This window comes from Notolepis coatsorum, assembly GCF_963971535.1.
Source record: "Notolepis coatsorum genome assembly, chromosome: 19".
NCBI classification, from domain to species: domain Eukaryota; kingdom Metazoa; phylum Chordata; class Actinopteri; order Aulopiformes; family Paralepididae; genus Notolepis; species Notolepis coatsorum.
Genome location: NC_140183.1, coordinates 56,260,558 through 56,287,009, shown reverse-complemented (window position 1 = coordinate 56,287,009; position 26,452 = coordinate 56,260,558). Strand labels below are relative to the sequence as shown.

Sequence of the window (26,452 nt, the reverse complement as noted above, 5' to 3'; positions counted from 1 at the left end):
ATAGGGGGCGACAGTGGCTTGGGAGTAGAGCAGTCGTCTGGCAATCCGGAGGTTCCCGGTTTGATTCTCGCTCCTCCCAGTCAGCGTGTCGAAGTGTCCTTGAGCAAGACACTGATGAGCAGGTTGGCACCTTGCATGGTTGCCTCCACCGTCGGTGTGTGAATGTGTGAGTGAATGGGTAAGATGTGAGAAACAAATTGTAAAGCACTTTGGATAAAATACAGCCATTTACCAAAATACCTGTAAATCACAGTATATGGGTACAGGACATAGCTTTTCTTATAACACTAAGTATAAGTTATATTTAATATAAATATAAATAAATGCATATACAACACATTCTCAAGATAGATCACTCTGATTAGAAAAGAAAACCCACAACTAAAGTGTACATAAATAGCCACTATTTTTAATATATACAATAAATATATGTAGCAGGGTGGATTATCTCTGCTTTATGGGAGTGGTTGTACACGGCCACCTGGTAGCGGGATGCAGTAGATTCTAATCTATCTGAACCCCCGTCTTTGGGCCTGGAAGGTCGAACTGGAGGGCGGGCAGCAGGAGCGGATGGGGCCCAGGATTTACTAACCTGGGGGGTGGTACTCTGGTCCTCCTCGCCTTCCAGGGCGGTCAGCAGTAGCTCCCCACACACTCTCACTTCCCCCAGTACCTCCGTTAGCCCTCCCACACCTGGTGACTGTTAGTTGACTAAAGATATTGCGCTCCCCCAAAGCAGTACCCTTCCTTGACAACCTGTAGAGACCTTTAACCATGTGATACGAATAGGGTGGGAAGGGTTAAATAGTAATGCTGATAGTCATATATTTACCCGGTCAACAAAGGTTAGAACAAGGCTCAGTAATAGACACACACACCGTGCTCCCATCTACGTCTCCTTTATATAAGGCCGGGTCAAGTAGCAATTACAGATTATAACTTCATGTGGTTCATATGCAGTATAATCACAGTAGGCACCGGGTGCTCTCACTCACAATACAGGGGACGCTATTCCCAAAATAGGCACCTAGTGCTCAGTACATTAATTCAAGAGCCCCGCTTTGAGTAGGGGAAGACCCAGGCACATATTAAGGAGTTCAATGGGAATTCAAGAACATCACAATATTATTACCATACAAAAATAAATCACATGTGGGCCCACGTTACCAAATAAAAGACCTAAGCTAAACCTGGCTTATAATGGTTGGGGTACCCCAAGACGCTGGTTGCTAGCGTTCGCTTCAAATTAATATTGTTTTGGCACACGAAGTACCGCTGTACTTAACCGAGATGGCGGGTCCACTCTCACCACTCCTCGTCCGGGTGACAAGATGGCCGTCGGGCGATCCCGCGGGAACAGCCAGCGGGCGGGGGTAGGCAGCAGGGGCAGTGGCTGAACTGGAGGAGCGTGCTGTGTTGTGGCAACCTCTGCTGGAAGAAGAGGTGTCCTCGGCTGCGTCGACGAGACGTCCACTGCGGGGCTGCTGACTGAGCTGGCACGCTCTAAACTGTTTGCTACCTTAAACACAGCTAAACTGTGGGTCTTGGTGGACCCTCCTGCTGTCGCCTATACAGCTAACGCAACGTGCTATAGGCACCACCTGTCTTCAGCGACGCTCGCCTTGTGGTGTACTCAGAGTCAGTATAGCCGTTAGCAGCAAGCTAATATACTGCTTCAACTTCTAGGATAACACGTTATTTACTGAAGTTGGTTCTTCTTTCCGTTTCGCTTATTCACACACTTCTCTATCACTTGTACTTCGAGGATAACCCGTTTCACTTATTCACACACTTCTCTATCGCTTGTACTTCTAGGATAACCCGTGTTATAGCAAAGTACTTGTTATCTCCTGTTGCTCTTCAACGGGGCTCTTCGAGAGCACACGTCCGCTCACGTTTGAGTTCACTGTCGAAGAGGACTTCCTCCTGTTCCGCCCTCCAGGTAACTAGCTTCTCACTCGCTGCTCCTTTCTCCTTCGCTCCGCCTGCCACCACCGCCCCCTGCTGGCGACCGCAAACTGGTCCCACTATGGGACACTCAAGGCAGGAAGAAAGATGATTCAATGTCACGTTAATGGTCCATATCGAAGCCGGAGGAAGAAGAGCACCTCGCATCATTAGTCCGGGCGAGATATCAAAGAGGAACACTGTTTATCACGTCTTTGTGCACACAGGGGAAGTAACAGGTTAAGTCAGCACTTCTGAATAAATAGCAGAATATTCAGGATGCTACATATACATGGATTTACAGTTACACAAATGGATGTACGATATAAAATACAAACAGTGCTGGAATAGCGAACAATATCATGTGTTGTTGTGATACATCTATGGTAATTTAACATTATATTATTGTAGCCAAATAAATGAATGCTGTGACGAGGCTTAAAATTGATTTTGTCCCAACCCCAGACCCATAGTTCACAAATCGAATTAAAATGTTATCGCTGGATGCACATCCTCTACATCAGGGCTATTCAACTAAATTGTTCAGGGGGCCACATTATCAGAAACCCAAGGGGCCAGGGGCCGGACTGCCACGGCGCCTCCCCGTGCTATGAATATATGTACACTTGACACAACACGCAACCACATTTTCACAACTTTTATTTAACTACATTGCAAAAGTAGTATACTTTTCAAAAAAAGTGCTTCATTTATGTGCCACATCTGCAACATCTCCTGCAAAAAGTGCTTCATTTATGACTGTGCAACAACTGCAACATCTCCTCTTCAACATTTCAATATAAAAATAAAATAAAAAACAAACAAGTGCATGATGTGCATCTGAACATTCTAACATCAACACTTGAACAAAAAAAACACATTAATAGTGCAGCTGAGCTTATGAAAAAGTGCTTCATGTCTGTGCAACAACAGCAAATCACAGCATCTTATTAGCACTTATTGTCGACTCTTAACTCTCAAACATCAGGGGGGTGGGGGGCAGACAGGCCTAGCCTACATACACACATCTAATGAGAGCGATTGCACTTCTTTGACTGGGCAATGGCAGAGAAAGAGGGTTCATAGGAAGTGAGGGCTACCCGCAAACAGTGATGCAAATGCTCATTTGTCAAGGAGGCATGGTTGCTTGTTTTAATGGCATTCATGTGAGAGAAACTGGATTCACAGGTGTATGTTGAGCCAAACATTGTTAGCACAGATATTGCCAGCGTTTTTATTTTGGGGAATGTCTTGACATGAATAGACTTTATCCAAAATGTTGTGGTGGATTCATTCTCAATTGTGCCTGCTTCAGAGCAGATGATGCTTGCATGTCAATTATTTCAAGTTGCAGGAGACCTTCATCAATGTGAAGTGATGCAAGGAACTCTTGTCCTTTTGTGGAAATAGCAGCTACATTGGCAAATGGGTTGCTCACAAAATGCATCAATTATCTGGACATGTCAAATTCATCAAATCGACTTGCAAAGTTTTCCCTCAATTTATCAATGAAATCTGTCATTAATTGAGTGACTTTTGGCTCAATTGTGCGTGTTAACGTTGACATGAAAAGAAAAAAGTAATAAAAATAAAAAAATATTATATATATATTTTTTTATTATTATCATGTAATCTTTGGCGGGCCGGTCAGAATCATCCCGCGGGCCCATCTGGCCCGCGGGCCGCCAGTTGAATAGCCCTGCTCTACATTGTCAATCTCCTGACCCTTAGTCATAGTCACAACATTTGCTGTGATTATTGATGACCCTTGGAAGGAGAAACATGTTGATTTTGGTTACCCTGTAACCTTTCTTCTAGTACCTCCATTATGGATTAATAGCCTGGTCTGTTGACATTTTCAATATCAGCAACTGTTGTTTCCGTCATCTACCCAGTAAAATGTGCAAGTAACAGCAAAGTGGAGAGATTGTTATGCCTTGGTGCAGTCTGCACTCTACTGACTGCATTACTAACACTATTAGCCTCACAAGTCGGCCATGATAGCAAGGACTTCAGCCTCCTGTCAGGGCTGCACTTAAATAAATGTTCTTGTATCTTGTACTTTACTTTAGTATTTTCATTATAGGGAACTTTGTACTTTCACTCCACTACATTTCAAAGTAAATATTGTACATTTTACGCAACTACATTTATCTGAGCCTCCCCCCAAAAAAGATTTATCATACAAGACATGGCATAAATTGATGAAGATTAAGTACTTTAACATTTTAAACCAGCAATCTGAGGGACACAGAGCAGCATAACTGGACCACTTTAACAACCTTCAGGTCAATATATCAAGGGTTGAATGCACTGAAATACAAGAACACCCTATAGAATATGTACTGTACTTTTACTTTTGAAACTTAATACAGTAATGTAGTGATTGTAATGGTACATAATTCACCCACGGAACTATTGTTAGGAACATTCTAGAACATTAGTGCCGCCTGAACATTCTGGAACATGTGTGATGATGTCATGGCAGACATTCTAGAACCTTAGGTCTGCCCGATCATTCTGGAACGTTGGTGATGATGTCATAGTAGAACCTTCTAGAACCTCTAACATTCCTATTTAAGCATTCTGTTTAGCTTTCTAGTAATGTATTGTATCTTGTAGTTGTGCTGATGAATATTAAAGGAGTTACCTTCGACTTGAACGACTTCAGGACATCGCCTCAGACTCCCGTCTCTCAGCACTACAGTACATTCAATATCAAATAGTTCTCTACTTTTACTTAGTAGCTACAGTACCTCTACAGTACCAGCTACTGTACCATCTACAGTAGTAGCTACAGTACCAGCTACAGTAGTTTGCTGTTTCACTGCTAGGTATATTAAACACAGTACATAGATTATTGAATTGATCATAAGTGAATCCAGTGGCATATTTGAAATAGGCTAGTACACGGCTGTGCTGCAAGACCTCTGGTGTTAATCTATTTGGTACTTGCTTAAGTCTCAGAACACTATTTATACTCGTCAGTGATTCGATTTGTGCTTGTTGATTTCTCAATCGTTCATCTCGCTCCTCTTGTTCACCTTCTTCCATTGGGCTTGGGGGAGGCTGCTCCACAGGCCGGAGCTCCCCATCTGGACAAAAGACAGTTAGAAAACGTTAAGTTAGCTAAAAACACCAGCTAACTAGCGAGGAAGAAAAGTCAGACAGCAAATGAATGACCGCAAAGTTGATGTTGATAACACTGTAGCTAGCTAGCTAGGATAACACCAGCTAGCTAACTAGCTTGCAGCTAACGTTAGCTAACTAATAGTTTGGTCTACGTTTCTAATACATGCCGTCAAATATTATGTCTTTATGAATTGACCTTACCTTTGAGCAAACATAAGTGTCCTTGGTAATGGTCTTCACATTCAGGTGTGTATGTGGTCGACTACACAACAGAATCCATCGCTTGCATTTGTCAAGTTGTCTTTTGGGCTTCGGAAAAGGTATGAAATATACTCCTCCATCCAGTCTTTCAGGGTACCTGGTGTCCGAATTACAGGTACCCCATGCACAGTGTTTCACCATCAGATATTAGGTAGATAATAACATATAAACTGAACTCTTCACAGTGGTTTCGATCACAGATGTTTGGTTTGATGCAGCCCACAAATGGTGTTGACCGAGTTTTCTGCAGCGAGGATTTTTGCTGTGATATGACTGGACAAATTCTATTTTGGGGTGTGGTTTAGCTACAGGTCTAAGGGGCTGCAGACCAGAGAAATACTTTCGTCTTGTTCATCAGGGTCCCCCATTTTCAATTCATAATGATGGTAGCCTGTCATGAATGTCTTGATGAATTGAAAATGGGGGACCCTGATGTAAACAAGACGAAAGTATTTTTCTGATCTGCAACCCCTTAACAATTGTTTGTATTGAGCCGTGCTGTGTTATTTGTACACCCAATCTGCAATCTGTTAATAAAGTTATCAATCAACCCTTTCTCTTTTATTTTTAAATTCTGACCGGAAGTCCAAACGCTTCTGCTGTTCGCCTGTTCACGTGACGCTGCCTGGCAGTCCGAGCGTCTGACTCTGGTGCTGCTTTTCTGGGAGCTTGTCTGAATAAAACTCACCCGTTGTCTCCGCCTAAACGTCGAAACATGGACAGATAGGGTTTGATTCGTCAGGTGAGTTGGTAAACGAACACATAAACTGCAGAAATGGTGCGAAACGAACTGGAATCCGTGGTTATGTCAGTAAACTGACGAACAAATCGTGCTAGCTAATAGTTATTGTTAGCTAGCTGCTATGTTTTTAGCACGCAATGTACCTGTCAATACAATAGACGAATGAACGTTAGCGTTACACATTTGAAAGCCACTACATTTTTTCCTGGTTTACATAACTTATCTATCACTGGAATCATCACAGTTTCACGTTCGCTGTTTAGCCAGCAGTTTGTAGCTATCGTAACGTTACGTTAATCTTTGCAAATGTTTGCAGGTCAACTGTAACGTTAGTTGGTTCAGTCTTTCAACACCTTGTTTTGTGTGCCAGCCAAGTCACCATCGTATCTACAGCTCCCTCATATCTCAAATGCATACACACACCTAACCTTAATATTACACACAGCAATTTTTCATTGCAGGATATATTTTAACTGTTTTCTTTCCTGCACATCTCTCCTGTGTGTGTCTAGATTCACGGACCGGGTGCCAATACATAGAGAGCACATATACCTCTAACTAGGTCTGGCAGCTAGAAACCATTACCTCCAGCAGAACATCCACTCCAGGTTTCATACCGTGAAAAGCCTGTGGCCACCAGCATGGCTAACAGCACTGCAACCCCAGGGAAGGCCCTTGGTACCCCTGGCCCCGCCGGCAGAGTCAGCCCAGAGGGATCTCAGGTCAGTCCAGTTAGCCTTCCTCACTGACCGCTCTCCACAGAGTTGTCTGTAAAGGCGTCCACACACTGCAATTTTGTCCGCCTTTCAAACATAATTTATATGTCAGATTGTGTAGTAGGAAGAGGTCAAAACAAAGCCTTGTCAGACTGTGCTAGTTGGATCCATTCTGCTGTCCTACTGGGCTACATCCTATGCCAGCTCATGGCCAGCCAACAGCATAATTTCAACATCACTTTCACTTTTAACCGCTATCCCAGCACAACATCACACACAGGTATAGAAATAATTTCCACCTGCTTTCTTGTTTTGTCGTTTGCTTACCCAGTATCTCTGCAGTTCCTCCTTATGCAGCGTCTTGTTTGGAGGCCATCGTGGTCAAAGAGCTGCATCCCAGGCGACACTCCTGCCCTGAAATTACAAGTCTCCTGCACATCCTCTAATCAATCTGTGGTCCAGTTGGGCTGTACCACTCTTTTTTACCCAAAAGTGGGACATATAATGGCAAATGGGTCTTGTGTGGATTTGGCAATCTGAAATTATTAGATGGATAGATGCTCCTTGCCACTTGGCCAGGGTTTTAAGTAGGGATGTCCGATATTATCGGCCGATATCGGCAGTAAAATGTGATATCGGAAAATATCGGTATCGGTTTAAAAAAAAAAAAAAACAATAACTATTTGTTATATATATATCCAGTGAAATGATTAGTTACCTGAAATTATTCAGTTTTTGGGGGGGGGGGAAACCCTGCATATATCGGTTGATATCGGTATCGGAAATTAAGAGTTGGACAATATCGGAATATCGGTATCGGTAAAAAAGCCAATATCGAGCATCCCTAGTTTTAAGTCTTCAGGTTAACAACTGTAAACAAGCTAAGACTTATTGCCTGTGGTTATGTCAGAAGGGTGGGCACAAGCGACAAATTTGCTTTGATTAAACAATTAGCTGTGCTTTATGGAGCCAGGAACACTGCTTAGCTTACCTAACGTAATGCCTAGTTTGTGAAATATTTTTAGGTGTGGGCAGGGAAATGTGTTGCTACACCCACCAAATATGGCATTCACTACAAGGGAAGAAATATGTGCTGGAAAAAATAGTTAAATAAGTTGTATACAATTGTTGAAAAGATACATGTATAACATTCAATAATGGATCACTGTATATGGAACACTTCCGGATATATACAACTTTATTTGACATTTTTAAATGCCATGTGCAGCGTTAACGAACTTAACTCTATCGAATCGCAAACATTTGTGATTAGAATGCCTGTTTTGTGTTTTCTCAATCAAATGTATATTGAGCTATACCTCGTTTTGTTCAGAGGAAGGACTTTCCAGTACCTTTTCTCAGATAAGCGGAAAACAAACTTCACATCACGCATCGTTTAACTTTCATTTGCTGTTCGTCACTGCATGCATAGGCTACAACTTGATTTTACAAGTTCAGAAAGTCTGTCTTGTGGCACGAGCCCCGCTGCACAACTAAGATTTCAGACACAGCCAGAACTTCGGCTGAGCCTACGACGGCGTGGATCAGCCAGTCGCGACCCTGTTACACTGAATGGTCCAAGTCTGCCGACCATTGTGTCTGGACATTTTGTCATAAAGTCGGCCAAAATGGCACAGTGTGTGGGCGGGCTAAGACAGTGTCAGCTAATGCTCCAAAATGCCTGCTTTACACTGTTTAAAGATTATTAGGATCTCCAATTGGTTACAGCATTGCAATATCTATTCTTCCTGGGATCCACAAAAACGACCACTGTGACCGTGCAACATAATACTTACATCATAACATTAAGTAATCAGGACAAAGGACTAGTACACACACGCACAGACGTGATACTTAATAAAAGGGTACTGGATAAGTGCTTAGTTGGAGCATTCCTGCACATTTGTCAGTTGATTCATTGATTTATTTGGGTCACGGTATGTTGGAAAAGCCGGCTTGCAACCAGAAGTTTGCTGGTTCAATTCTCCCCAGACCAGTGGATAAGAAAGGGAATACAAATCTGAAATCCTAACTACAGACTACAGACTTGTGGGCCGAGCCCTCGTGGACTTGACTGTATTTCCGAGGTTGTCACATTCGGGAGTCCAAGATGATGCAAGGGTTCTGAGTAGGAAGAGCATTTTGAACAGTGCCTCCCTCCCCTCAATCAACAGAATCAACATCAAATGTGCAGTACACAATCAATAACCATAACCCAAGACCTTAGATGTTATAATAATTAGGGGTGTAAAGGTACACGTAATTGAACCGTTCAGTACGGCTGTGTACCGAATACAACGGTATGTTAACCACTAACAACCGCCCACCGGGGGCTGTTTTATTCACAATCTAGTCATTTTCGGACTATAAGCTGTGCCTTTTTTCCCATTTTTCGACCCTGCAGCTTATATAACGGTGCGGCTAATCTATGGATTTTTACAGGTTACAGTCCACCACCTTTAACTCTATGGGCTCTATGGCCCAGAACACTCGTTATTTCCTCCTGTACCTGTTCAGCGTGTGCGCCATGGCGGGGGACATGGCCCTGCTGACCGGAGACATGCTGCTGCAAGCCGTTTAAGTTTGAAAGTTGAAAAGTTTGTGTCTGAAACGCTATGTGATACAGTACAGTTTACACAGCACAGTACATGTTCTGTAGCTACTATTGCACTAAATGGTAACACTTGAATACGTTATGCAAATATGCAACTTGTTTGTTGAAATGTTAATAAATGGGACCTTCCTCAAACAGCCATCTCTTTCCCGACAATCCCCTCTGTGCATGAACCCTTACATAGGTAATTAAACATTAAAACACCTGCAGTTTATAGTCCAGTGCGGCTTATATATGCCTTATAGTCCGAAAATTACGGTAATTATTTAAAAAAAAAGTATTAACATCGATTATTAATTTCAATATAGAATATTCGTTGACAGCCCTACAAGTACAATTAGTTACTGCACACTACATCACCCCTGAGTGGAACATGGAAAGCCAAACTTTCCCCCAACTGTACCGCAAACCCGTACCGAAACGTGACTTGAAAACCGAGGTGCGTACCGAACCGTGGTTTTTGTGTACCGTTGCACCCCTAATAATAATACATTGGATGGGCAGGTTTATAATGATTCTACAGGCATAAGCATGTAAAATATATAGGCTCAAATAAAATACAGCTTAATGAAATATAAGGAATATCATATAGGTTTACACTGTTTTGGTGTTTGTGTGTTTATTTTTTGCCCATATTAGGCCTATTTTTTCTTTATGGGTAATGATTAGTAAGAAAGCAATGTGTTACAATACAATAAATTGAAAAGTGAGAAAGTGGAACGAGATGCAAAATACCTTGAGAATAATTAACTGAATAAAATAATATGAGAAAGTAAACCATGTAATCAAAGGTGCATATGAGGGTCTGTCTGCTGTATGCCCTATCAGTTATATTGTATGTTACAATAAATATGGGCAATAAAGAATTATAATCTGAATATATATATATACTATGAGTAAAGTAAATGGTATGCACAAGTGCAGTATACTCAAGCCCTATACTGGCATGATATACTGTATACGTTGTAGTCCGTGCAGGTTAGGTGGTAAGAGGTAAGAGTCAGACTAGGCCTGTGCGATATGGCCAAAAATCGTATCAAATTGATTGATTGAAAATTTTATTTACAGATTGCAGAATGGGTACAATACAGTAAGGCTCAATACACACACTTGTTAAGGGGATGCAGACCAGAGAAAGACTTTCGTCTTGTTTACACCAGGGTCCCCCATTTTCAATTCATAATGAATTGTAAGTAGGGTGCAACTAGCACCGTGCAATCCATTCTTTGTGGATCCCGCTGTTAGATTCCGATCAATCAGCCAGTATCACCTCCTCATCTCTGTTGGCTTGTGTTATCACCTCTCCATCCATTGACTCTGCGTTGTGTTTATTTCTTAAACGTCTTCTCATACTGGCTGATACAATCTTTGTCATTCCCCTTTAATGCAATCCGTAACCATAATAATTCACCGCTTTCGTAAGAATTCGACACTTGACAGCGCAATACCTTTCTTGGAAAACCATTGTTTATTCCATAAACAAGAGCCTCAGATCAGATGTTATCAGATTGTATTGTCCTTGAAAGGTCTTTGGAAGAAAACTAAATTCATTATTCTAATGATCTCTCCTGTCACCCCGTTCGGTGTCGTCGCGGCCTGGTGGTTATTCCAAAAGCCTTCTCTGTGGTCGTGCCACGTCAGTCCCCCCCCCCCCTTTCCCTGCGAGGGGAGGGGGGGGGGAATAGTTTCAAAGTCTCTGATCAAGCTTCTTCTCTTCTGTGTGGTTCGTATCTCAGTCTGGCTTACACCCGGAAGAAACTTACTTTTCTATATTCTCGCCATAGCAACGACAGGCCCGCCCCTCTTCTGGTTTTCATGAGACGCGCTGTCATGGCAACTACTTTTAACCTTTAACACACATTAAAACGTCTGTTTCATTAATGTCAAACCTCTCCCCATCGCTCTGACCCAAACCTCCTGCCACTGTTTCTTATCAGTTGTTTATAGGGATGGGTATCGTTAGGATTTTATCGATACTACTACTCCTATCGATACTGCTTAACGGTTCGGTACTTTATCGATACTCTTATCGGTTCTTTTTGATAATTTTTTTATGATTTTTATATTTGCAGTTGAGAGCATTGGTCATCTCCCTACAGTAAAGATTAGAAATGATTGAATTATTGTAAATGTGTGTGGAGTGGTGGGAATAGCTGCTTCAATAATAACTTATAACAACAACAGACAAGTTAGACAACTATGTATACAAAAAAAACGATATACACTGAATGATTAGTTGTTACCTAAAGTCCTTGGACTCCACTGTAGAGAACGGGTGCAGGCCTTTGACAACAAACTTTGTCACAGCCCTGTGACACTCGTTCACCCTATCCTCTGTCATCTTTCCTCTAGCTGCTAGGGAGAAAGGACTTTGGGTGGTGGAGGTAGAGGGTCAGGGAGGATGTGTGGTGGGCTCACTGGCCTGGGACACATTGGTGGCTGACCTCAGCTTGACGATCTATAAAAAGTTTTTAGATTGTAGTATTTGTAGCTAAACAATTATTTTGTTTATTAGCCTATTTGTAATAATTCGTTATTAGCCTAGGAAACTCCGTATCTTGGCTTACCGGCTGCAGTGGACGTGGATGCAGATGGACCACTGCGCGCAAGGCAGTCGAATACGGCGCATTTCTGCACACTAATATAGTGTTTTGCAAACAAATGTTTTGATAGATTGCTCGTATTGCCACCCTTACTGGCAAATGTTTTGTTGCACTTGTGAACGCTTCGCTCTATCCGCCATCACGACTCAGTCCATGCAGAGCTGTCTGTGTCTGTGTGCAGCGCGCGTCGGCACGGAGACAGCGCTGAGATGCTTCCAGCTGCAGCACATCAGGTGTGCGGGGCTTGTATGTGCGGGGCTTGTAAGCCCTGCTGTCTGACGTGCTGCAGCTGCATACTATTGACAGCGCTTTCATTAAGGAGTACCCGTATGTATGTGTAGCGCGACTCGCGAGGAGTGTGTGTAATAATGACTCGCTGCTTCTCGTGCAGAGACAGAGAGAGGAGAGATCGTTCGCAACTTTTAAATAATAATAATAATAATAATTTCTCTAGAGTATCGATAGCAGTACCGAGGACGTCGGAGCTTATAAATACTCCGGTATTTTCTAATATAGTACCGGTTCCCGTTTAAAACCGGGGTCCGGGGGGCATCCCTAGTTGTTTATGTGCTGAGGAATGCAGACACCCTGCTCGCTCGCTGCTACCACTGACTGCCGCTTCCACCACCACCATGCAAATTTCGACCTCTCTGACCTGGCCCCTTTAGATGCTGTCATCTCCCCCAATATACATTACATACATTGAAAAACACCGTTTTCCTTCACCGCCCTTGGTGTCTTGTTGACAGCGGGGACAGCTGTCGGCTGCTACAGAGAAACGGAGAAATCGTCTTTTTCCTACACTTCACTGAAATGACAGCACTGTCATTTAGACCAGCATGGGAGCTCTTAGCGGCTTAATACAAGGGGAATACACACTGTGCACAACACGTGAATATAATTGGATACATCTGCTGTCGTCTCAGGTGCTCAGTAAGAAGAAGCTGCAGGACCTTGTGAGAGAGATTGACCCTAACGAGCAGCTGGATGAGGATGTGGAGGAGGTCAGTCTTTTCCTAAACTTCAAGCTCACATACCCCCCTACGATAACATATGATTTCAAGCATTCATTCTGAAAGTTACATCACTGATCGCTTGAAACATGTGAGCTTAGTGAAACAAAGTGTAACATCTCCGGTCTCTCTTTCTTCGTCTTTCTTTTCTGTTCTTGAATGTACTGTAGCGATGGAGCCTCTCCCAGCTGTTATGCTACCTGGCTAGCTAATGAGCTGTACACCCAGTATGCCATTCAGCAGTGTAACGGTTAATTATTAATATATATATTTCTTAAGACAAAATTGTCTCATAAACTATTACATTTTCTTTTTATAATTAAATGACAATTCAAAAATCGATGCCCAATCCTACAAAACTAAGAGGTATTTTCAAGTCTTAAATCAAAGTAAAGAAACGAGCCAAACCCTCAAACATATTGATGTATTGTATACAGTTATGTCCCTGAAACCTACATTATGGGCAAAATAAATTTTTCTTGTACAGGTTTTTATTTAGTGTGTCCTGTATGCAACATTCATGTTCTTCACCTGCTTTAAGTGATGAACTGCAAGAAGACTTGAAAATACCTCTTAGTTTTGTAGGGTTGGGCATCGCTTTTTGAATCATCATTTAATTATAAAAAGAGAGATTTAATCATTTATGACTCGACTATTGTTTTGTCTTAAGAAATATATATGAATAATTAATTGTTACACTGCTGAATGGCATACTGGGTACAGCTCATTAGACGTTTTATACTTTTTTTTGTCCTGTGCTACAAAACTATCAACCTCTATAGCACCAGTGCTATGTGCAAAATAAAAGGTTAACGTACAGCCCTGCCTCTAGATGCTGCTGCAGATTGCGGATGACTTCATAGAGAGCGTAGTGACCGCCGCATGTCAGCTGGCCCGCCACCGCAAGTCCAACACCTTGGAAGTGAAGGATGTCCAGTTACATCTTGGTGAGTGTCAGGACACTTGTCCTTTTTCAACTGCAGCGATGTATCTCTGCTGCACTCCAATCTTCAGTTGGCAGCACTTGCATAACTACCAGGGCTCAGAGTCCCAATGTCCCCAACATTTTGTCCGGGATGGTACAGAACAGTTTTAGGGATGGTCTCAGGTCTGTAGATGGAAAAAACGGCAGAATGAATACAGTATATAATATAACCACAATGGGACAGTTCTTTTTCAGTTTGGAAAGGCTAACTGTAGTTTAGGGTGGCACTTGTAAGTAGGGATGGGAATTGATAAGATTTTATCGATGCGATTCCATTATCGATTCTGCTTATCGATCCGATTCTTTATCGATTCCCTTATCGATTCCTGATACATTTATACTTTAAATAAATTAACTAAGCTGGTTAGAATAACAACATGCAACTTGACATTTATGATTGTCATTTATCATTTATTGTTGAGCCCCCATGTCAGAAAAATACAAAAACTGTAAAAAATAAATTAACTATACACTTAAATAAGATAATGTATTTGAGAACTAATTTAATCTATTGAACTGTAGTTGCATTCAACAGGTCGTTATTGCAAAAGAGAATTCGTTAGCAATAACCTACCTGTATAAATAAAGGTTAAAAATAAAAACATAACTGACACATAAGTAACATCTAGGAAAGAAATTCACCTACCGAAATTCCGAGGCTTCTACCTCCTCTGATGTCGCGCACGCACACACACACGGCTCCATCCCCCCAAGCCCCCACCGTGCCAGCTCAGTGTTCTCGCTCTCTCTCTGCAATGAGCATGGCTATTTAGCTAGCTAGCGGCTAACGTTACTTTACCATGTAAATGACTGACTAGGATGCAAAGCACTTTCAGTTTTCACTGCACACACAAAACGGTCGGAATATCGAGCCCTTTAGGTTTTCCTAGTCAAGGAATCAAATGGTCTGCTATGGCTACATGCGTGGTGCTAACGTTATTGTTTTTAAATGCGCAACTGTCGGAAAAACATCGATACGAGGAATCGATAGTCACGGAGGCATGCGATTCCAGGAATCGGACAATTAGGAACCGGTTCCCAATCGATTCCGATTCCCATCCCTACTTGTAAGCCACGAGTACAGTGTCTGAATAGGACTGTATGAGGAACGTATACTGCTGACCAGTGTGACTACGCATTACAGTAATAATATTACTTGTCCCAGTAACTCGTAATGTAACAAATTACTACCTACATTTCAGTACTAATATTACATTAAAAAAAACTACGCGTTACTAGGGTTGGTTACCGAACTCTGTCCTTTTTAATGGTACAGACCATCAGAGTACCGATTCACGTTAGATCAGTCCGTCACATTTCGGTACCTTGACAGAGTAGAAAGTAATCTGAATTCAGCCCTGCGTTCGACAGCCCTGTGACGAGTCCTCTTGCGAATTTCTATGTGCAGTGAAAACTCGGCAAGCAACTGGGTCCAATGCGTCGATCACTCACTCACTCACTCACTCACTCACTCATATATATATATATATATTAGGGATGCTCGATATTGGCTTTTTTACCTATACCGATATTGTCCAACTCTTAATTACCGATATCAACCGATACCGATATATGCAGGGTTTCCCCCCCCCCCCCCCAAATGGAATAATTTCAGGTAATTAACATTACATATCTCTTGTTGTGGAATTAACACAACATTTTGCATACTTTTGACAATAAATAAAATCAGAATTTGTTCTTGCTTGCTTGCCTGGGTAAATAAAGGTTATAGAAATGTAAAAAAAAAAATGAAAACCGATACCGATATTTTCCGATATCACATTTGAATGCCGATATCGTCCGATAATATCGGTAGGCCGATAATATCGGACATCCCTAATATATATATATATATATATATATATATATATATATGATAAGTAGCCAAACATTACACTATAAAAACGAACTGGATAGTTGATGATAATAAATATTTAAATATATTAAGTCTGCTATAAGCCATTCTCCCTCCCTCTCTCTGTAATATGCATATTAGTGTCCCATCTCTTGGGTCTTGGGGAAAGACCAGATGATGTCGGAGGAGTTTGATAATATGTACTGAGGATGGCCAAGTAATATTGATATTTAAATGTAAAAATACCTTAATAAAGGCTTTATTTTGTGTAGTGTGTTACAACAATAAATGTCTGTTGAAATTGAGAAATTCAGACTTCGAATTTAAATAAAGTAAAGGACATGGGGAAGAAAAGGTACTTTTGGGTACCAGTATCGGTTCAAATGTGAACAGTACCCAACCCAACTAGTTACTCCATTTCTTTGATTTTTTCCAAGACCAAAGATGACAAGAACGTCATTGTTGATCTGTAATCTATCCAAACTGCTTAGGTGTGTATTGTAAGGGAATCCAATGTCTAAAGCAGGGACTCTTGCACTCTTAAGTATGGAACAGCGCTAATGCATCTTCTTCACTTGGGCTACTGCATGTGTTTCACTGGGTAGAATCAAAGCTCAGTAAACAGTCAGTGCTGTTTGATCTTTATGGAGTGCGAGAGGACGACTACTCCTACTTTCCACTTTGAAAAATACCACCTCAGATCTCTTGAAACACCAGCTGTCCTACAACAATTTGTTGTCTAAGAATATTGCCCTTCATCAATTTAAGCCAGCTGTGCTTTTGATCAAGCCTGTAGTAGCCTTGTTACCAAACTGCTAACGCTGCAGGGGGAAAAAGCTGCTGGTTTTCAATTAAAAGCAACTGTGCTCTGTGCCTTGCACAGAGGCAGTGCACACTACACCACATCCAGGTCCTCCCCTGAAAATGATGATCTAGCTCATTGTATTTCCCTCTTTTGCGGCAGCTTGCACGTCTGTTTTTGAAAGTCCCTCATGGTGTGCTACCCTGACATGGTAGATGCTAGATCCCATGGCCCTGAAGAACATTTTCACAACTACTGACGACCCCCAATAAAATGCTAATGATTGAGCATCTACCCCCATCGTCATTACACAGTGGTGCACAGGCATTTGTTGTGCGGATTTTTAAATATTTTTTGGAGTAACTGCTGTTGACGCCCTGTTTGCTGTTTTCCCCAGAGCGCCAGTGGAACATGTGGATTCCTGGCTATGGGTCAGATGAGATCCGACCGTTCAAGAAGGCTTGCACCACAGAAGCTCACAAACAGGTCAGTCACAGACTAGTAGACATCTTTGTTTCTACACACCACCATGCCATAAAGTGGTCCCAGTTCAGTTTTTGTGTGTGTGGGGATACTTGATAAATATTAGCAACCATTCTATAAGAATATATTTTTGGTGCATTTTGACGAACCCGTTAAAGTTGCTATAGATAACATTCAGCCACTAGACGTCGCACTTGACTAGAGCACCAGCATGCCATTTATCCAACCAGGGGCATTCCATGTGGGGGAATGGCAAGTAGGGAGGAGATGCATGTAACACGGCCCATAAAATAAAAAGTTATAGATTCATTCATGTATTTTTGGTGGGAGAAAATCAATACCTTTATCATGCACCTTTCTAAAAGCTTTGTGGATGTATTGTGTATATAATTTATAGCACCTTTTTTTAAGTCAAATGTGCATGGATTTTAACACATGTAGTAATCTTTTTTATTTTTTTTTACTCATTTCAGAGAATGGCACTGATCCGCAAGACAACCAAAAAATAGCACAACGTGACACTATTGCAAAGTTCCTGCTCTTTGTGCTTTTTCTTTCTTTTCAACTAGGAATTTTTTGAGGGGGGGCTTTTATTGACAAACATGGAAAAGTGGCTTGTGATGGGACTGAAATATGGTTGGGGATGTATATTTCTGATAGTGGATAACATTACTCCTGCGTCACCTACCCTAGTCTTCTGGTATTCTGCACCCACAGTAATCCAGTCTTTCTTTTTGTATTCCTTTTCACCCGAACTCTTGCATTGTTTGTTCACAATACATTTTGGAGGGGCTTTTTTGGGGGGTGGGATGACTACAGTTGCATCCGTCATGCCTTGTTCTATACTGAAGTATGCCAATGTTATTGAATGTTCAGGCCCACTCAAGAAAAAATAAATTACTTTGAAAAATGGCTTGCCAATAATGGACACACAGCTCAGATGTGTGGTCTTAAGTGTAAAAAAAAAAAAAAAAAAAAAGCTTATGACTATTCTCCACTGAATCCCTCACTGTACTGAATTTTTTGGGGGATTTGTCTAATTAGTTTTATGAAGGAGTCATGCTATCAAATTTGTAAATTGTCCACCAAACACTTACGGTCTTTTGTTTTCTTGTCAGGCATGCGTTTGCTGTTGTGTGTTAAGTGTTTCTGAATGTAGTAGGTTATGTCATAAAAACAGACTTTCCCCCTCCCCCAACTAGCCTCAGAATGCACACTTTTTGCGTTTAATGTTTCCATGGGTCTTGTATAGGAAACTGATGTCATCACAACAATGGAGTAGAAATTGTTAATGTTAACTTTTTCATAAAGTGTCACGGATTTAAAAAAAAATAACTTGACTGATATTATTCAAAAAGAATAAATATGTATGTATGGCTTGTATCGCCAGACTGGAGTGGGTTGGACGGGCAACTGTCATGGGGGGGGGGGGGGGGGCATTTTTGACTTTCTATCACAGTCTTAGTTTGACTTGTGTTATTTTTATTGCGTAAATAAAAATAAGATTCATATGTCACTGTTTATTTTTCCTGTTCAATGACTCGTGTTATCTAATCATTTGCACACCTCGTGGCTCTGTTATTTATGCTTCTCGCACTAATATACTGTTCAGAAGGGAACTGTAAATGTAGAGACCCATAACCCTATAATCAAAGAGGACTGAAAGGAAAGGTTTTGAAAATGGCTCCCCCTGTCTCAAAACTGGGAGACAAACTGTAGTAGTAGTAGTGTTGTCGGGCCTTACAAATAAATTGGATTTGATTTGTTTCCCAGTGCTGAATAACACCTGTGAGAACATTGAGGCTGTGATCCATCATCTTCTTTCACATTATAGGCATTATATTTCTGTCTTTCTGTGACTGGTACAATATTCATAAGCTATAATGCTTTCGACCACAGAGCTTGGAGTTTATATTGCCATAGTAGTAACATGTAAAAAGAAAAAACACCAATCCCAAATATATAGAGATTTCATACCACCATTTAGATTCGTTATACATGTTACACTATAGCAGTGGTCCCCAAACTATGGCCCGCCTCCACATTTGGCCCGGCCCCGGCGTGCTTAGCTGGAGTTGAGGATACAGAAATGATTCTTATTGGGGATTGGAACACGGATATGCAACAAAAAGATGCACCCGTCTTCAAATCCTACAATAGGTTTTGTGATCTGCACGGCCTCGGCCAACTAATCACACAACCCACACGTGTGTGTGAGTCAACTCAGACTACCATTGACCTCATCCTGACCTCTGACAAGTCCAAGATCGCCAATAAAGGGGTTATAGCATGCGGGTTAAGTGATCATTATATGATATTCTGTACGCGCAAAAAGCTAAAACAAAAGGCTGGCTGTCACAAAACAGTCACATCTAGAGACCTCAAAACCTACTCTAGCGAGGCCTTTAACCTTGAACTGGAGAGTCTGGACTGGTCAGATGAGCTCAATGGTACACTGGTTGAAGAAACATGGCTTGGCTTCAAAACCAAATTTTCAACGATACTAAACAACATGGCCCCCCTAAGAACCACCAGGGTAAAAAATCGTGCTGAGCCGTGGATGCACGCTGAAATACTGACCGCTATGAAAACCAGAGACAAAAAATGCTCAGAGTTTCGTAAAAGTCAGTCAAAGCTTACCATAAGCACGAGCAGTGAACTCCAAGCCCACGTGACTGAACTCAAACTGGAAAGAAACAGACTAAGAAATGATGTAAACTCCATGATCAAAACAGCAAAATAAAAAAATCATCAATGACAAAACCGAGGAAAACAAAAACAAACCATGTGAACTTTGGAAATTACTCAATAACCAACTAGGCTGCAGTAAAAAACTTAAAACCAGATTCTCAAACATAAACATAAAGACAGACAACACGCTCATCACAGAAAAGCTAGATGTAGCCAATTACTTAAATAGTTTCTTCACAAACATAGCCACAACACTGGTAAACAAACTACCCTCCCACTCAGGGCATTATGGGGTAGAACACATAGTAGCATACTACAAGAACCTAGGGGTCCACAAAGACGACTTCAAACTGGAAATGGTAACAACAGATGAGGTACTCAAAAAACTGAGCGCCCTCCAACCCAACAAGGCCACTGGCCATGACAACATCCCCTCCAAATTCCTCAGAGACTCAGCAGCCGCCATCACCCCAGTCATCACACACATAATAAACCTCTCCATAAAACAGGGACACGTCCCCAAGGACTTCAAAATTGCGAGAGTGACCCCTCTGCACAAAAAAGGCAGTAAATTAGACCCAGGCAACTACCGCCCTGTTTCTATCCTTACCTCCATCTCGAAAGTCATGGAAAAAATTGTATACGAACAGGTCGAAAAATACCTTGCGGAAAAAAATCTAATCTACGAATTCCAATCTGGCTTCAGAACATCCCACTCCACTGACACATGCCTTCTCTATTTAAACGACCACATCAAACAAGAGGTGGACACGGGCAAATACTGCGGCATGGTCATGCTGGACCTACAAAAGGCCTTCGACACTGTCAATCACACCATTCTGATTGACAAGCTAAAAGCAATTGGTTTTGATAGTCTATCAGTGATCCTACCTGGAGGGGAGAGAGCAGATGGTGGAGGTAAACGGTACCCTATCCCCCCCCCCTCACAGTAAGCTGTGGTGTTCCACAAGGAAGCATACTAGGTCCGCTACTGTTCCTAATTTATGCAAATGACATGTCGTCAGCTTGTGACTGCAACTTGTTCCTGTTTGCGGACGACTCAGCCCTGCTGGTCTCTGACAAGAACAAGTTACAGGTTGAAAAAACCCTCAGCTCAGAACTAGGCAAAATCTGCATATGGCTCGCTGATAACAAACTATCATTACACATGGGCAAAACAGAGTCCATTCTCTTCGGTTCAAATAACAAACTCAGCAAGACCGACGGCTTCTCAGTTACAGTGGGTGACAATATTGTCACAAGGAAAGAAGATATTACCTACCTGGGTTCCATCCTAGAGGCAAATCTTTCCTGTGACAAAATGGCATCCAATGTAATAAAAAAAGTCAACCAACGAACTCGATTCTTGTACCGGATCTCCTCACTGGTAAACAAGAATACCCTGAAGACTCTAGCAGGAGCACTCATTCAAGGGTACTACGACTATGCTTGCACCTCATGGTACCAAAGCACCTCAAAGGCGCTAAAAACAAAATTACAAACATCTCAAAACAAACTGGTCAGACTACTGCTTGACCTTACTCCTAGAACCCACCTCACCCCTGCCCACTTTGACAACCTAGGATGGCTTAGAGTAGACGACAGAGTACAGCAACTTGCAATGGGCCTGGTCTACAAGATACACTACACGACCAAGGTACCCATGTACATGACAAAATACTTCCCAAAGGTCAGTGAATACCACGATCACAACACCAGAGGGAGCTCCACAAATCATGTTAAACCCAGATTCGGCTCAAACAAGGGACTAAACACGTTTTGCAATTATGCCACATCAATGTGGAACGCCCTACCCAAAGCTGTAAAGGAATGTGAATCACTACCCACTTTCAAAAACACTCTCAAAAAACACCTAAGGGAGACTGCAACTCGAAACTGGCCCCTGTAAATGTCAGAACACAACCCCCTCCAATGTACAGGAAATTACCAAGTATGGTCTTGTCAATAATCCAATGTACAGTGTTGTTGTTGTACAGTGTACCCCACCCACCCCTCCTACCCAACCCCCCCCCCCCCCACTCCTACCCAACCCCCCCCCCCCACCCACCCATCCACCTCCAATGTACAGTCCCCCCCCACCCCCACCTACCCAATCCAATGTACAGTTTCTACGTCTAATGTATATACTCTTTTCTTTCTGGACTCTTTTTGTATCACAAACAGTACTGTAATTGCAAATCTGGTATGTCATAAATGTATAGATGTAGCAGTACTGTCTATCGGTATGTCATGTATGTCACATATGTTACGATGAATTGAAAATGGGGGACCCTGATGTAAACAAGACGAAAGTCTTTCTCTGGTCTGCATCCCCTTAACAATTGTATGTATTGAGCTGTACTGTACTGTACCCATTCTGCAATCTGTTAATAAAGTTTTCAATCAATCAATCAATCCCCCCAGAGCAAGATGGCAGCATCCCCCTTGTTTGTGCTGAATGTTTGTTAGTGTTTGATATTTTTTGTTGGTTTTTAGTACTTTTAAACATCCATTTTTAAGTAGTTTTCATTTGATCCTATAATCTTTTCATTCATTTAGTGTCCTGAAAGGCGCTTTATAAATAAAATGTATTATTATCATCCAGGAGGGAAAAGACACTTTGGATAGTAGGGACTGCATCTCTGCCTGTCCTGGCCAGGAAACACTTTGCAACTGTGATCTCATCTGGCAGTAGTTGGATATTGTAATGTGTGGTGAGGGGTTGCAGCAATTCCACTGAGAGAAACTGGTCTGAGGCTGGATAACATGCCTGTATGCCTCTCATAAGTTATTCTCCAACTCATGAGAACCTGCTTTCAAGCTCTTGCAGCATTCTGTCGAGGACTGGATAGAACAGTGTCTCAGCTGAGGTCTGAGCTTGTGCCACAAGATGACTCAACTACATACTCGTCCATCCTTTGGCTGGTAGTATGTTCCTCAATCCCAAGGCCGTTACATATGGCCTTTGTCCTGTCATACATGTCCACTGCCATCTCTGAGGTGCGATAACCTTTGAGTGTGTCCTGCACTGTGCTTTTAAATAGTACAGAGCTAGAGCTAAGTGGTCTGTAGGTACTGTATTTTTATTTCATAAATAGTGTTATTTATTTCATTAAGTGTTATTATTTATTTCCTGACTTTTTTTTCTGTGAAGATCCCGGAAAGGGTTATTAATATTTGGTTATGTGGCTTTCTGGAAAACAATAAATGTTTACGTTTAGTCACCCCTGCGATCGTCACACTTTTTCTGTTACAAACTGACCCCGGCCCCCACCAGAGAAGGGAAAAGTTTGGGGGCCCCTGCACTATAGCCTGTGAAGAAACTAGCTACTTTTTTTTTTTTTACATGTTTAGACTGAAATGGTTTTCCTATGGTCCAGAGGATCCACCAGAGTCTTCAGAAAGACAGTGATGCCTCTCATCCCAGAGCCAGACCCAGTCCTTCATCTTTCTCTTATTACCATCAGTGTTCTGGGTCGTCATCAGAGCTGGACTGGGACCAAAAATAGGCCCTGGCATTTTTGGCCCAGACCGGCCCACCATAATCGGTCGGACACCACCCACCAGTACACCATCCTTGCGGTCCCCTTAAATATGCGTACCTACTATACTATTCCCCCAAACCACTACAAAGCTGGGTAGTAAGTGCCATGGACAAGTGGACCAGTGTACTCACTCCCTCTTGGCTGAATCTTGTTTTGGGTGGTTATGTAAAAACATCTGCATCATAGCAGGCTCAGGATGGGCAAAGTAGTCTATAGCCTGTTCATCCCTGTCTCTCTCCTCCACAACCTGGCTTGACTAGACATAAGGAGAGAGAGATGATTACAATTAACTGGTACATTCAGGTCCAGAATTGTTGGAATTTCCTGACAAAGATGTGCAAAAAGCTGTACAATTTAAACAACACCATACTGGTAATGAGCAAATAGTTGTTTATTCAATGAATGCATGGAGCTGTTCCATCTTATTTCATTTGATACTAATTACTCAGTTTATACAGATTTCAAGTATTCAAATATCAATGATGAATATTGTATAAGGTTTACACAGTTAATAGATCACCTTGTTTTATATTCATGTTCAGAGAGGAGTAATAGTTAGATCTTTGTATATGGCAATTAAATCAATGGTGTGCTTGTTTGTTTGGGGAGTTTGACCTACTACAGTTAACACATCCCACGCCGGAAACGGCTTACGACGTGTTTCAAGTTCATGCGAATTCTGCCAATCCACGGCGTACAACGTTATTGAGATCATATTTTATTTCTTCGCCATGTTATTCATAATTCACTCACGGAGCCTCGTCTGATGCAGTGGGAGCATGCACAACTCTGCAACACTTCAATACTGCCCCCTGGTGGATGATCGGCGAGTTGCCAAACCGGAAATGGACGAGTCAATCTCGGTGCGTCTTGGAAATGCGTCCGGCACTCGCATATTGTTGCGGGACTGTATACACATGTCCGTGTGTAACGATCGCTGCCATAACGCAATAATCTATATACGATTTGGCCGTTGTTTATGATTATACAAACCGGAAATGGATTTAGGAGATCGCCGTCAAATAAGTGGGATCTTTTTCCTCCAGTCTCATCGTCTCTGCTCAATATATCACCCATACTACATAAAGCATTTACCGACGATCACGGAATTATAAACGCCCCCCCCCCCCCCCCCCCATTCATCCGCACATGATCAGTCATAACGTTTAGGATCATGTACAGTTGAAATTTTTAATATAGCGTGTATCGCCAAACAAACAGCATTTGATAATCTATATATGCGTTTATGCCTATATCTCACGTTCTAGGAATTACTGCAGAAAACGATAAAAACATATTTATATTCTAGAAGGTATTTTCGTATGAATCTATGAATGAAAAAGTTAAACGTTCCTACATCCTGAACGATAGATAATCGATGTTGAATGGGCCATAGTAATGTCAATTTAGCAATACAATTTAAAAAGTTATAGCCCTGCAAAGAAGGTGAACATCTCCATAGGCTTACAGTGCTGGCAGAGAGTGGTATAAGATGCTCAAATTACATGGCAGGGAATGTGTTAATGTGCCTACCATGTGAAGGCGCATGATCAATGGACAGCACAAAAACTATTTGTGTAGGTGACTAGAGCTACCACAGATGGTAATAAGTTATAAGAGTAAGTAATTCATACCATATATATCCTAAATAGTTACCTTATTACCATACTTGGCTGAAAATAAACTTTGCTGCCTGTTGTGAATGTGTTTTTTATAGGCATACATTTTTGCAGTTGAGCAAAAATGAGCAGTTGAGTAGGCTATGTGCTGTGTTTTTATGTCTTTCATCAAGGACCACCTTGGAAATAAGTGTTTTAATGAATGCTTTTAGGTGATATCCTCAGGAATACAAATTGGTCAAGATAATTTGTTTTTATGATGTGTTTTTAATTTCCAAATACAAATCTAATCAAATAAAAAAAGCAGTTTTTGCAGTTGAGCTACAGGTGTTGTATATTATACAGCCTTTTCATGCATCTTTATCAAGGGAACCCTTATCCTAATGATTTTTTAAATAATATTATGATGATACGATATGGACCTAGTAGTTGGGTCATCTGTGGCACTTCGTTTCTCAATGGATTTGTCATCTAGGAGGGTTAATAAACAAATTTAGCCGGGGTGTATTTAAAAAAAAGGCGGGGGAAATTTGTGAGAGACAAATCCAAAATGGCTGCTGTGGAAATTAACTTTTTAATGGTTTGACCTACAATGATGCACAATACATGGTACCAGCCCCCTCTCAGTCATGTACCAGCCCCCTCTCAGTCATGTACCAGCCAGCCCCCTCTCAGTCATGTACCAGCCCCCTCTCAGTCCTGTATACCAGCCCCCTCTGTCATGTACCAGCCCCCTCTCAGTCATGTATACCAGCCCCCTCTCAGTCATGTACCAGCCCCCCTCTCAGTCATGTACCAGCCCCCTCTGTCATGTACCACAGCCCCCTCAGTCATGTACCACAGCCCCCTCTCAGTCATGTACCACAGCCCCCTCTCAGTCATGTACCACAGCCCCCTCTGTCATGTACCACAGCCCCATCTCAGTCATGTACCACAGCCCCCTCTCAGTCATGTACCAGCCCCCTCTCAGTCATGTACCACAGCCCCCTCTCAGTCATGTACCACAGCCCCCTCTCAGTCATGTACCACAGCCCGCTCTCAGTCATGTACCACAGCCCCCTCTCAGTCATGTACCACAGCCCCATCTCAGTCATGTACCAGCCCCCCTCTCAGTCATGTACCACACAACTGGCGGGGGGGGGTGCTTAGTAAGAGATGTGATTGGGCCAGCCCAGTGTTAGTCAGTACCAATACATGGTACCAGCCCCCTCTCAATCATGTACCAGCCAGCCCCCTCTCAATCATGTACCAGCCCCCTCTCAGTCATGTATACCAGCCCCCCTCTCAGTCCTGTATACCAGCCCCCTCTCAGTCATGTACCACAGCCCCCTCTCAGTCATGTACCACAGCCCCATCTCAGTCATGTACCACAGCCCCATCTCAGTCATGTACCACAGCCCCCTCTCAGTCATGTACCACAGCCCCATCTCAGTCATGTACCACA

General features: G+C 42.1%; 1 protein-coding gene across 1 annotated transcript; it reads left to right on the top strand.

Annotated features, from left to right (window-relative positions):
- The first annotated feature begins 5,949 nt into the window (after window positions 1–5,949).
- taf12 (TAF12 RNA polymerase II, TATA box binding protein (TBP)-associated factor) lies at window positions 5,950–18,571 on the top strand. The gene is made up of 6 exons (XM_084335838.1): window positions 5,950–6,082; window positions 6,595–6,804; window positions 12,942–13,019; window positions 13,861–13,975; window positions 17,068–17,156; window positions 17,627–18,571. Exons 2-6 carry the CDS (start codon window positions 6,724–6,726, stop codon window positions 17,660–17,662), a joined length of 399 nt encoding a protein of 132 aa, XP_084191964.1. The 5' UTR covers window positions 5,950–6,082; window positions 6,595–6,723; the 3' UTR covers window positions 17,663–18,571.
- Window positions 18,572–26,452: the final 7,881 nt, after the last annotated feature.